At 37.7% G+C, this 13080-nt stretch overlaps 1 protein-coding gene across 5 annotated transcripts in view; it reads right to left on the bottom strand.

Moving 5' to 3' along the window:
• Window positions 1–13080, bottom strand: part of BEND5 (BEN domain containing 5) — a 1441067-nt gene that overhangs the window by 508265 nt on the left and 919722 nt on the right. For all 5 annotated transcript variants that reach the window (XM_077991613.1, XM_015139247.3, XM_077991622.1 and 2 more), the window contains exon 5: window positions 12174–12390. In XM_077991613.1, coding sequence (XP_077847739.1) covers window positions 12174–12390 — 217 coding nt within the window. The remainder of the gene's footprint in view (window positions 1–12173; window positions 12391–13080) is intronic.

Raw genomic sequence — 13080 nt, 5'->3', positions numbered from 1 at the left:
TCAGATTTTTAGTTTGGTTTGGATTCTGGATTCTGAAGATCTTTCAAGACAGGGCTTTCAGAATCTTCCCTATGCTACCTAACCATTCTCACTGTGACTTCAAGTAAAGGACATCCTTGTCTCACCCTATCCCTGATCTGGGAGCCAAAAGATTGCAGAACTGGGTCAATCCCATGACAAGGGGTTGGAGTTCCAGTGTTGATTCCTATCACCCAGGGGCCTTATTGTAGAGTCCTATCTAACATGATCCTTCCCCAGCAACCACTCCTTTATCTAAATTTTGCCCTTTGCCATCTGGTTCTTTCTCATTCATCATAGCATTAAACTAAGCATCAGACAAAATGTTGTATGTGATCCTTATGGACAAGATGGAGAAATGGGGACAGGGATTATATCTTGTTTATTTCTAAATCTCTCATAGTACATGGCACGTAAGAGATACTAAAAAATTGAACTAAAATGAATTTGATTGAATTAATTTGGAGGAAGCTAAAATCTTGTTTCACATATATAACATATTACTGGGGTTAGCAGCATAATCAAACCCAGAGATTGATAAAAAAACTGATGTAAAAATGCCAATCTAGGGTAAAGTCTCCAGTAATATGCCTAGGTCTCTGTTCTTAGTCTCAGGTCTTGTCCTGTTAAACACTTGTATTCCTGACTTAAATTAATACTTAGAAAGTATTGATATGGTTGGGCTCTGTGTCCCTACCCAGCTCTCACCTGGAATTGTAGTTCCCATAATCCCCATGTGTTGTGGGAGAGACCCAGTAGGAGGTAATTTAATCATGGGGCAGCTACCCTCATGCTGTTCTCCTGATAGAGAGTGAGTTCTTACAAGATCTGATGGTTTTATAAGGGGCTTTCCCCCTTTTTGCTCAGCACTTCTCCTTGCTGACACCACGTGAAGAAGGATGTGCTTCCCCCTCCACCATGATTGTAAGTTTCCTGAGGCCTACCAGTGAATCAATTAAACCTCTTTCCTTTATAAATTACCCAGTCTTGGGTATGTCTTTATTATCAGCGTGAGAATGGGCTAATACAAGTATGTACTCTAAAATTTCTGAGTGAAATCACTAAGCCTGCAGATAAGAGTATCTAAGAATCAAAATTATCACAACAGATTGTAATAAAGGACTAAAATCAATAAGTCATACTGTATCAGGGTAAGTATAGAGGCTTTCTTTTAAAATCTACCATAAGGTAATATGGTATTCTGATGAATCCTAGAATAGAAAAATATTAGTGGAGGCCGGGCGTGGTGGCTCATGCCTGTAATCCCAGCACTTTGGGAGGCCGAGGCGGGAGGATCATAGGGTCAGGAAATCAAGACCATCCTGGCTAACACAGTGAAACCCTGCCTCTACTAAAAATACAAAAAATTAGCTGGACGTGGTGGTGGGCACCTGTAGTCCCAGCTACTTGGGAGTCTGAGGCAGGAGAATGGTGTGAGGCAGGAGAATGGTGTGAACCCGGGAGGCAGAGCTTGCAGTGAGCCAAGATCATGCCACTGCACTCCAGCCTGGGCGACAGAGCGAGACTCTGTCTCAAAAAAAAAAAAAAAAAAAAAAAAAAAAAGAAAGAAAAAGAAAAAGAAAAATATTAGTGGAAAAACTGGTGAAATCTGAATACAGTTATGTGTTTTAGTTAATAGTAATGAACCAATGTTAATTTCTTACTTTGGACACATCCTCCATGGTTGTGTAAGATATTAACATTAGAGGAAACTGGGTGAAGGTGTTACCAGTGGAAGGTATCCAAGTCACGGAGGTCTACTGCAACCTCAATTCTTGCCTCCTCAGAAGAAAGACTTTGATTGAGGGGCATAAGGCAGAAGGAGAGACCATGGCAAGATTTAGAGCAGGAGTGAAAGTTTATTAAAAAGTTTTAGAGCAGGAATGAAAGGAAGAAAAGAAAGTACACTTGGAGGGGCCAAGAGGGTGAAAGACAAGTGCATGATTTGACTTTTTGGCTTGGGGTTTTATATGTTGACATACTTCTGGGGTCTTGCATTACTTTTCTCCTGATTCTTCCCTGGTGGGCTTTCTGCATGTGCATGCTTGAGCCCACTCACCCAGCTCCTGAGACCATAATGGAGAGCTGTTCATTACCAGTTTCAGGTGTTTTCTATTAGGAGACTGCCGTTCCCTGGCACTGGCTGTGACCAATTATTACTTTAGAGAGACAATTAACAACAGCCTGACCATCACCTGATTGTCACCTGATACTCCTGGTGTGTGTGTATGTGTGGAGGTGGGGAGCTCTCTCCTGCCCTGCTCATGCCTGACCACCTAACTACTGTCACAAAGGGCATATGAACAATTTCTATATTATCTCTCCAACTTTCTATAAATCTAAAATTATTTTGAAATAAGAGATTTATGCATGTTCTCACTTATAAATGACCGCTAAACACTGGGGTCTCATGGACATAAACATGGCAACAATACAAACTGGGGACTACTAGGTGGGAGGAGGGAGTGGGGCAAGGTTTGAAAAACTGTTGGATACTTGAAAAACTAACTATTGGATACTATGCTGAGTACCTGGGTGATGCCATCAATTGTACTCCAAACCTCAGCATCATGCAATATACCCAGGGAACAAACCTGCATATGTATCTCCTGAATCTAAAATAAACATGGAAAAAAAAACAACATAAATAAATTTAAATCAATTTTAAAAATAAGAGGTTTATTAAAAAGAGAATATCAGATAAATAAAAATATATTTATTTAAAGAATAGCAACAAAAACATCTATTATAAAGAGGCCTACCTGCCCAAAGAAGCTAATGTAAATTCTGACTGCATTTCTAGAGATCTAACATCCAGAGCAAGATAAGGCAATAGTCCTATTCTGCTGTATATGCTTAGATTCCCTGTGTAGTTTTATATTCAGTGCTAGCATTTTAAGAAGAAAATAACAACCTGGATCATGTCCAAAGAAGAATGACAAAGAAGGTAAAATGTTTGACACCATGGAATATAAAGAAATGTTGAATTCTCTAGGGGTAGGAGAAAAGAGAGATTAGTTTGTAGAAGAGAAGACTCATCAAGGGTGTGTAGTCAGTGTCTTGATATCCTTGTCTTATTTGTTTGCTTATTTATTTATTTATTTATTTATGTATTTATGTATTTATTTATTTATTTAAAGACAGAGTCTCCTTCTGTTGCCAGGCTGGAGAGCAGTAGCACAATTGTAGCCCACCAAAACCTTGAACTCCTGGGCTCAAGCAATCTCCCTGCCTCAGAAAGCTGGGTCTGCAGGCACACACCACTATGCTCAGCTATTTTGTTTTTATTTTTTGTAGTGATGAGGTCTCCCTATATTGCCCAGGTTGGTCTTGAACTCTTGGCCTCAAGCAATGCTCTCAGTGCTTCAGCCTTGTCTTGGTATCTTTATAGGCCTGATTATTAGCTAAAAGAGCAAGTACTTGCAAGGCAGGCCCAGAGGATGGGGCTAGAATCAAAGAGAGGAAGTTACAGGGAGGGAGCTGTTTTGAGGATAGAGGGTCTTCCTTGTCATTGGGATGGAGCATGGCTGCTGAGGTGATGTGTGAGCTGAAAAGTCAGGTTTCTCGAATGTTAAAAGAAGATGCTGGTTTTTATAGTTTAGGTCTTTGTCCATAGGAGATGATTAATATATTTGCTAAGTTTGAATGAAATCCCTATAATCATTGGCAGCTCTAGAGATTCTTTTGAGGTGTTAAGATCAGAGAGGCCAACTTCTTAAGGTTTTCTTTTGTCATTCCTATTACTATATATGTAGTCTTGGTGGTTTTCCTCCTGGTACTCTTGACTAACGAAGATCTTTGCCTGTGGGAAGGAAAGCCAGCTAGACAGCCTGTCTTCTTATTAGAAAGGTAAGCTGCCACCAGCAGGGGAAGTTTAGAGATGTAAGGGTTAAGTGTCACAATGATCATACTGCCTCTTGCTTGGTTCCTAGCTTCCCTCAGGATACAGTTCAAATTCTTTAACTTGGCATTCAAGGTCCTCCTCACATGGCTTCTACTTATTTCTCTTGCATCCTCTGTCACCACCCTTCCTATTCTTAGGCTGACCCTGTGCTTTTGTCACAAGGAGTCATGTAACACTGTCAGGACACACCATAGCATCTCAGCCTCTTTACACATGTTCAATACTCAAGTAAAGATGCCTCCTTCCTTAAGTCTTCATTCACTCCCTTGTGCCCCTTCTCTGCCCACTACTTGTATCATACCAGATCTTACCTTTTTATTCATTTTTACATCTATGTCACCCATTTTATTGTGTACTTTTCAGGGACAGAATGTGTTTTGTATTAATCTTCTCTCCCCAGCATCCAACATAGAACTTGGCAGGCAGAAGATGCTCACCAGATATTTGCAGTGTTAAAGAACAGCTTTGCAAGAATTCACTAAAAAATTATAAAGTTCACAAAGACTTGGCTTCAAACTCCAGTTGCATGATGTAGACAAATTACTTAATCTCATTAAATCTCCATGTTAAAAATGCAAATGGGAGAAGACAATACTTACATATCTCAGGATTTAAGTGCTACCTTCTAAATGAAATCTTACTCTCCAAACTGATCCTCTTTGCTGATTTAATTACTCCAATATTGTCTGTCTCTTCCTACCATAATATAACTCTCATGAAGACATGAACCTGTTTTCACTGCTGTATCCTCAGAGTCTAGATAATGCTAGTTACATGGTAGGTATTTAATAATACTACTACTCATATAATACATTCTTCTGACCAATCTTGAGGCTACACATATACACATAGGCAACACAACATGAAAGGGAAAGTAAAGCAGACTTGAAAACTGCCCAAAGTTTGAATATACTTCCCTCCTCACACACAGATCTACCAGCAGAAGATAGAAGCCTTACTGGCTCAGGGTGGCTGAACATAACCTCAGCCCAATAGTAGCTTACCTTTAACCTACATAAACACAGGGTTGATTCCCTGGGAATTAGGGCTTACAATAGGAAAGAAAAAACCAAACTATATAAAACTCAACAATAAGAAAACAAACAACCCAATTAAAAATGGGCCAAAGACCTTAACAGATACTTTACAAAAGAAGATATACAAATGACAAACAAGTTTATGAGAAGATGCTTTATATCATATGTCATTTGGGAAATGCAAATCGAAACAACAATGAGATACAGTACATACCTATTAGAATGGCCAAAATCAAGAACACTGACAACACTACATGCTGACAAGGATGTGGAGCACAGGTACTTGCATTCACTGCTAACTGGGAATGTAAAATGGTACAGACACTTTGGTGATTTCTTATAAAACTAAGCCTACTCTTACCATATGATCCAGCAATTGGACTCCTTGGAATTTACCCAAAGGAGCTGAAAATTTATGCCCACATGAAAACCTGAATGCTGATGTTTACAGCAGCTTTATCATAACTGCCAAAACCTGAAAGCAACTAAGATATCCTTCAATAGGAAGATAAATGAACTGTATTATATCCAGACAATGGACTCTTATTCAGTGCTAAAAAATAAGCTATCATGTCATGAAAAGATATGGAGTAAACTTAAGTGCATATCACAAAACAAAAGAAGCCAATCTGAAAAGGCTATACAAATTTCAACTATATGGCATTCTGGAAAAGAAAAAACTATGGGGACATTAAAAAGATCAGTGGTTGACAGAGGTTATGGGAAGGGAAGGATGAATAGGTGAGGTACAGAGGATTTTTAGAACAATGAAAATAATCTGTATATATTAAAATGGTGGACACATGCCACTATAAATTTGTCCACACCCATAGAATGTACAACACCCAGAGTGAACTCTAAGGTAAATGATGGACTCTGGGTGTTAAGGATGTGTCAACATAAGTTCATCCATTGTAACAAATGGAGCACTCTGGTGAAAGATTGTTGATAATGGGAGAGGCTATGCATGTGTAGGGGCAGGAACTATATTGAGAAGTCTCTGTATCTTCCTCTCAATTTTGCTGTGAAACTAAAACTGTTCTAAAAAAGAAAAGGGAATATTAAAAACAAGCAAACAAATAAACTGAGCAGAGGCATCAGAGAAAATTGCCAAGATAATTCCTGAGTAAAGATTAGTCTTTTCAACAAGCAGTGCTGGAAAAATTCGATATCATGTGCAAATAAATGAACTTAGGCCCTTACTTTATTCCATACATAAAAACTAACTCAAAATGAACTATAGACCTAAATGTAGGCTAAATATATAAATATTTCAGAAAAGTAACATAAAAGCAAATCATTGTGGCCTTCTGTTAGACAAAGAGTTCTTAGCTATGAGACGATGCTCCACAGCATATGTCATTCGGAAATGAAAACTGAAACAACAATGAAATACAATTACACACGTATTAGATTGGCCAAAATCAAGAACACTGACATGCTGGCAAGGATTTGGTGCACAGGTACTGCCATTCATAATAGCACCAAAAGCATAATCCATTAAACATTTGATAAATTGGACTTCAAATTTAAAATTTTTATTCTTCAAAAGATATGGTTAACAGAATGAATGAAAAGACAGGCATGAATTAGAGGAAAATATTTGCAAAACATATAACTGACAAAAGACTTGTGTTAGAATACAGAAAGAACTCTTGAAACTCATGAGAACCCAGTTTTAAAAATGGGCAAATGATTTGAACTGACACTTCACCAAAGAAGATTTATAAGTGGAAAATAAGCACATGAGAAAATGATCAATATAATTAGTCAAAAGGGAAATACAAATTAAAACCATAATGAGATACACCCACTAAAAGACTGTAACAAAAATTACAGATAATTCCAAGCGTTGGCTAGCATCTGGAGAAACTGTAACCCTCCTGTAACCCTCCTACATGGTTGATAAGGACATAAAATGACACTACTCTTTGGAACACAGTTTGACAGTTTATCTTTTAAAAGTTGAACATAAACTTATTGTATTTCCTAATGATTTCACTCCAAGAAAAATGTAATCATATGTCCATTCAATGATAAGTACATAAATGATCATAGCAGCATTATTCATAATAAGTCCAAACTGAAACCCATCCAAATGTCCTTGAACTGGAGAATAGGTAAACAAAATGTGGTATATCCTTTCAATGGAATACTATTCAGCACTTAAAATGAACTATTGATACTTGCTATAATATTTTTGAGGTCCATCCATATTACAGTGTTAAGTGAAAAATGCAAGATGCATGAGATGACTACATATGCTCTAATTCTGTTTATATGAAATGTTCAGAAGTGGCAAATTTATAGTGTCAGCAGATTGGTAGTTACCTGCGGCTGGGACTGGATGTGAGAATTAACAAGGGAACTTTTTGAGATGATGGAAATGTTCTAAAATCAGATTGTGGTAATAGACACACAACTCTATAAAAATCATAAGATACTAAACATCATAAAATTATACCCTCACAATGCATGAATTTTATACACTGCAAGTTATACCTCAATAAAGCTATTAAAAAATAATAAAAATATCTTTCTCATGATGTCCTTATCTTAAATGGCAGATCACGGTTTTAAATACATGTTCAAAGGCGTTTTGTTCAGTAGGTTTCAAAGGGGTTACTGGTAACAAAATAAAATATATTCTTGGATGATATAATTAGTACCAGTGACAGCTATGACCATAGTGATTAATAGTTCTAGCACTGAAAATTCAAAATCTTCCTTCCTGCCTGGTCTCCCTAAGATCTGGATGCTGGCATGTTTAGCCTTCCCACTTGTAATTACCCTCCCTCCGAATTGGAATAAGGATTAACTAATTACAGTGATGCCTTCAGACACAAGCCATATCAAATACCCTGGTAACTGAGAATCATCCTGTCTGCAAAAGTATGCCAGAAAGCCTTAAAATCTCTAGTATCTGCATCAAGGCCCAGAACACAGGATTGAGCCAACCCACAGAGCTTCCTTGATCTAGTCCTGATGGCACAGGTACACCCCGTATTTCCATTAAATGTACTTTCTTAAAATGCTGCTTTGGATAAGGTAAAACTCTTTCTCAAAAATCGTTTTGGGTGTTAAAATGTCCATCAAAGGGCCAGGACGTGGTGTTAGAAGCCATGGGTTTAAATCTTGGCCCTGATATGAACTAGTCATGTGGCCTTAACGAAGAAACTTAACTGTTTATCTTCAGATTATTTATCCCCAAACTGGGACAGTTCTGCCTACTCTATAAAACTATTGTGAGAAAAAATCAAATGGTCTATATAAAGTAAAAAACCTAGTATGTGTGTTGTGTAGAATCTGAATAAAGGATGTAGCCAATATGAAAATCAGGGCTTTCCAGAGTTTTGCCTGAATCTTCTTGTCTAGCCTTATCTTCCAGTAGCCCCATAAATTCCCTATTCCAATCAAACCAGACTTCTAACCAACTACCACCACCAGGCAATGGCTTTGGCTTTTTTGCCTTTCTGGGCTACCTTATTATCAACTTTGTATTCTGTAATCCTACCCATCTTTCGAGATGGCTTAAAACAAAATCTTTAGCTTTTAAAGACATTCTCCATGACATTTATTTTTATTGTTAACTCCTTAAACAACTCATTATATCCTTAATTATATATTTTTTAAAGTATCAGAGCTATTTGGACATGCCCTTTTTCCCCGGTACAGAATATGCTCCTGGAAGTATACGAAGACTTGTATGTATACCTTGTTATATATCTCCACACTATCTCTCACAGGCTCTGAAGTAGGACAGGAGTTTCAAACTATTACTTTTTCCAACGGAGGAATTCCTCAAGGATAATCTGAAAACTTCTATTCAAGTCCAATTTTCTCACTTTATAGGTGAAAAAATTATCCCCAGAAAGGGAACATAGAATTCAAGGTAATACAAGTAGTTTCATGTTAGAGCTGAAAGCAGAATTCAGATTTCCTGTGGCAGAGACTTTAAGCTGTCCCTCAATGTCAATTCTCCCACATAGAGGACCACCAATTTTTAGCTAAAACTGGGCTACTCAGAACAAAGACTTCATTTCTTGTCCTTCCTTTAGTTAAATGTGAATGAGTTCTAGTAAATGACAATGCCACAAAACTGCTTCTTCTTTCTCCACCATCCCCTTCATCCTGCTGCATGGACTACAGATATCATGGTAGAATTCCATATTGAATCATGAGGTTGAGGGCCACATTCCAAGGATGACAGAGAAGAAAGCTGAAAGAACCTGACTCTTTGAGGCTTTCAAGGAGTAGAGCCACAAAATTAGTTGTGGATTGCCTACATTTAGACTTTTACATTGAAAAGAAATAAATGTCTATCTTGTTTAAGTTGTTGTTATTTTATATATGTTATTTTGAATATCTATTATTGAAAGCTTAACTGATCCTATTGTTTTTCTTATTAGCTTTCTGTTGTTCTCAGCTTTTCACACTGCTTCCAGACATGTTCTTAATTCATTTTTTCATTGTTTCAATCATTCACTCAATAAACATTCATTGTGCACTTACATTCTGGCTGTCATAAATCTAAGAGAAGGTTGGGGTGGGCACAGGAGTGAAATGTACAGATCCTGCCTTAAAAGTTATGAGTAATGAATGAACTTCCCATTCTCTTAAAAAATATCATAATTCATATGTCTAGCAAATATTAATCTCAGAATTTTTCTGACAATCCCTTCTCAAATAATCTCACTGTTCTGTAATATACTGTTAATTGGACCAGGTGCACTTAATGTATTCTATATATTCCTCTACATCTACTCTCCACCCATCTATACCCTTTTATTTTCCCTGGGCGGCTGATCTGTATGAATTACATTAATGGGCTCCTTTGTTCTCTGGATTCTGGTTGTGTTGGCCAATATGGACCCCTAGAAGAAGATCAGATATAAGTAAGAGAATGAGGTCTATATATTTATTTTTCTCAGTATTCTCTATGGAGTTATCTCAGGCTAACTGTGCACCTTAACTGAAGGTCACTAATTCTTTCCGACATGACCCACTAAATGACTCTCTACTATTGTGTTCTGTTAACCATTCCTTCCCTTTATTCCATTTCAGTTGTTAATAGCCCTAGAGAATTTCACTATACCTTGTCATTGCATGCATTGCCCACACCTTGTAAATAGCCCATTTATTAAACCTTCCTTAAATTATCCTAATTTGAGGCTGCCGTCTGTTTCCTGCTAGCATGCTGACTCATACATCATGTATACCAATTTTCAGTTCAAAATATATAGGCAACAGATACAAATGGGAAGATACCATGAGAAGCACTGTTGGGAAGAAGGTTGGAGTAGAGAAAAGATATTTAGGAAAATCATAGTGCATGCAGAATCTCAGACTACAAGAATAACATGACCAGATTTGTCTCTCAGGTACCTGAGTTGCACATAGGCCCTCTTTATTGCTCTCTTTTTTGAGGTATCCTGGATTTATTTAGAAATAGGTCTCACTTTTATGTGAAACTCACAGTCACTAGACTGAGTCCATTTAACTACCAACACATATCAGAATCCCAAGTACCATATCTTCTGCCAATTTCACCAGTATCTTCATTTAGAACGTTTAGAGCCCGTCCAATATGCCTCTTTTAGGGGCACAATCCACACTTTTTGAAGAGTAAAACATAAAACCAAATTAGCACCTGCTTATTCTTATTCAGCAACCAAAGTATTGCTGACAACAAAAGAGTAAAACCTATGAATTCAGTATGGAGAACAACTTCAGATCCTAGTTTGGGCACAAGAGGAAGAGAGGGAAGTAGGAAGAGGCCACGTGCGGTGGCTCACACCTGTAATCCCAGCACTTTGGGAGGCCAAGGCAGGTGGATCACCTGAGGTCAGGAGTTTGAGATCAGCCTGGCCAACATGGTGAAACTCTGTCTGTACTAAAAATATAAAAATTAGCTGGGTGTGGTGGTGCATGCCTGTAATCCCAGCTACTTGGGAGGCTGAGGCAGGAGAATTGCTTGAACCTGGGAAGCGGAGGTTGCAGTGAGCTGTGAGCCGAGATCTCTCCACTGCACTCCAGCCTGGGTGACAGAGTGAGTCTCCATCTCAAAAAAAAAAAAAAAAAAAAAAAAAAAAAAAAAAAGAAGAACAAAGAAAAGAAAAGGAAGTAGGAAGATGTGGTAGGCAAAATAATGCACCACTCCACAACACAAGATGTCTAACTCCTAATCCCCAGAACCTGTGACTATGTTACCTCACATAACAAAAGAGACTTCACAGATGTAATTAAGTTAAAGATCTTGCTATACGGAGATTAACCTGGATTTATCTGGGTAAATCCATTATAAGCACAAGGATCCTTATAAGTGACAGAGAGTTCATATCAAAGTGATACAGCATGAAAAAGACTCAACCAGCCACTGATGGCTTTTAAGATGGAAGGGAACTACAAACTAAGAAATGCAAGCAGCCTCTAGAAGCTGGAAAAGGCAGGGAAATAAATTCTCCCCTAGAGCCTCCAAAAGAAACATAGATCTGCTGATACCTTGACTTTAGCCCAGTGAGACTCATTTTGTATTTCTAGCTCCCAGAAGTATAAGAAAATAATTTTGTGTTGTTTTATACTACCATGTTTGTGGTAGTTTGTCACATCAGCAATAGGGAACTATTATGGAATGGGAAACTGAAATCTCTAGACCCAGGAAACTAAACCTGGAGCAGGAAAAAAGAGTCGGAAACTGATGGATGACAGAGACAGAGCACACTGTGGCCATCACAACCAAACTGCACACCACTTGCTAACCTGTACTGCAGGCAAGTTTGGTTCACTAAGAAATGTGTTCTTCATATCAGAAGCTCACAGTAATAAAATGCTTTCATACCTTTTGTAACACCTAGTAAAAGTCTCCTTTTCTCTCAGAGGTTTTGGGATTCACCTAACTTTTTATTTTGCTAGAGAGCTTTATCAGCTTCATTCAGAAAAACAACCATCTGTCTCATATCTTACTCTGTGACTTCTTCTCATATCTTACTATGGTGCCCCACAGTCGCAATAAATCACACAATAAAAACAATACTTTAAAGAATTGTTAAATTAATACTAATTTTGTAATTGTTTAATTGTAGTTAGTAAATTATTAAAAAGTTCTGGAAAGCACCACTATTCATTATTTGCATTCCATAAAAACCCACTGCTAAGTCCCTATCCCAAGATTGCCTGTTTCTAAACGAGTAACCCAAACCTGGCACAGGCCTTACCACACTCTGGCCCAGCTGCTCCCGAAAGAAGTAATCCATGTTTCTCTTTTGCAGGCTGTCAAGGTAATGTTGGAAGCGAGTGTATGTGTATGGGTAGCAGTAAGCAAACTGGTAAATATCTTCTTCTCGGTCAAAACAAAAGGCAAAGGACATCACATAGTTCTTCCTATGGTCTGGGCAGCGGTAGTAGTAAACATTTTTGGGTGGCAGCCTTTGCCTAAAATATATAAACAAAGAAATTTGGGCATATGAGACATCTGTTCAAGCTTCAAAAGGTAACACATATAAATCAATGCCTAGTAGAAAAACTGTAACATCAAGAACCATAGGTAATGGGGCTGGGAGAATGACAACACAAACCACATAGTGTCTAAAACAGACCTGAATCTGGCAGCTCTTTGCTCACAATTCAGTGCTACCCTTTCTCAACTGTTTGGAAAATGCAAAGTTAAACAAAAATAGATACATTCTCTTCATTTGTTTATCCTTATTTTGAGCACCTAACATATGTGGCATCACATGCCCAGGCCTTGATGTACAATAATAAACAAGACAAGCAAGATCTCTGTCCTCATGGAGAATAGTGGGGAAGTGGTCAATAAAATATTAAAAATAAGTAGACAATATAATTACAGTTTCTAAAAGTGACTTGAAGGTAAATAAAGACTGTGAAGCTGTAGAGATATGAATGGGAGAGGCCTACTTTTCCCGGGGAAGTCAGGTTTTTTAAATTATAAGACTAATTAAGAACTTTTAAAATAAACTCATATGCATTGTATATATTCAAGGAAGGGAAAAATATTCAACATTTCTCTAAATTATTACTGTTATTTTCTACAGAGCATTCCATGAGACTAATTTTCCACAGAAGCACTTTGGGAAATAGTGCTTTAAAATACGCTGTGTG

Source organism: Macaca mulatta, chromosome 1 (genome assembly GCF_049350105.2).
Source record: "Macaca mulatta isolate MMU2019108-1 chromosome 1, T2T-MMU8v2.0, whole genome shotgun sequence".
NCBI classification, from domain to species: domain Eukaryota; kingdom Metazoa; phylum Chordata; class Mammalia; order Primates; family Cercopithecidae; genus Macaca; species Macaca mulatta.
The sequence above is the reverse complement of the archived record's forward strand: the minus strand, read 5'-3'. Positions and strand labels throughout refer to the sequence as shown.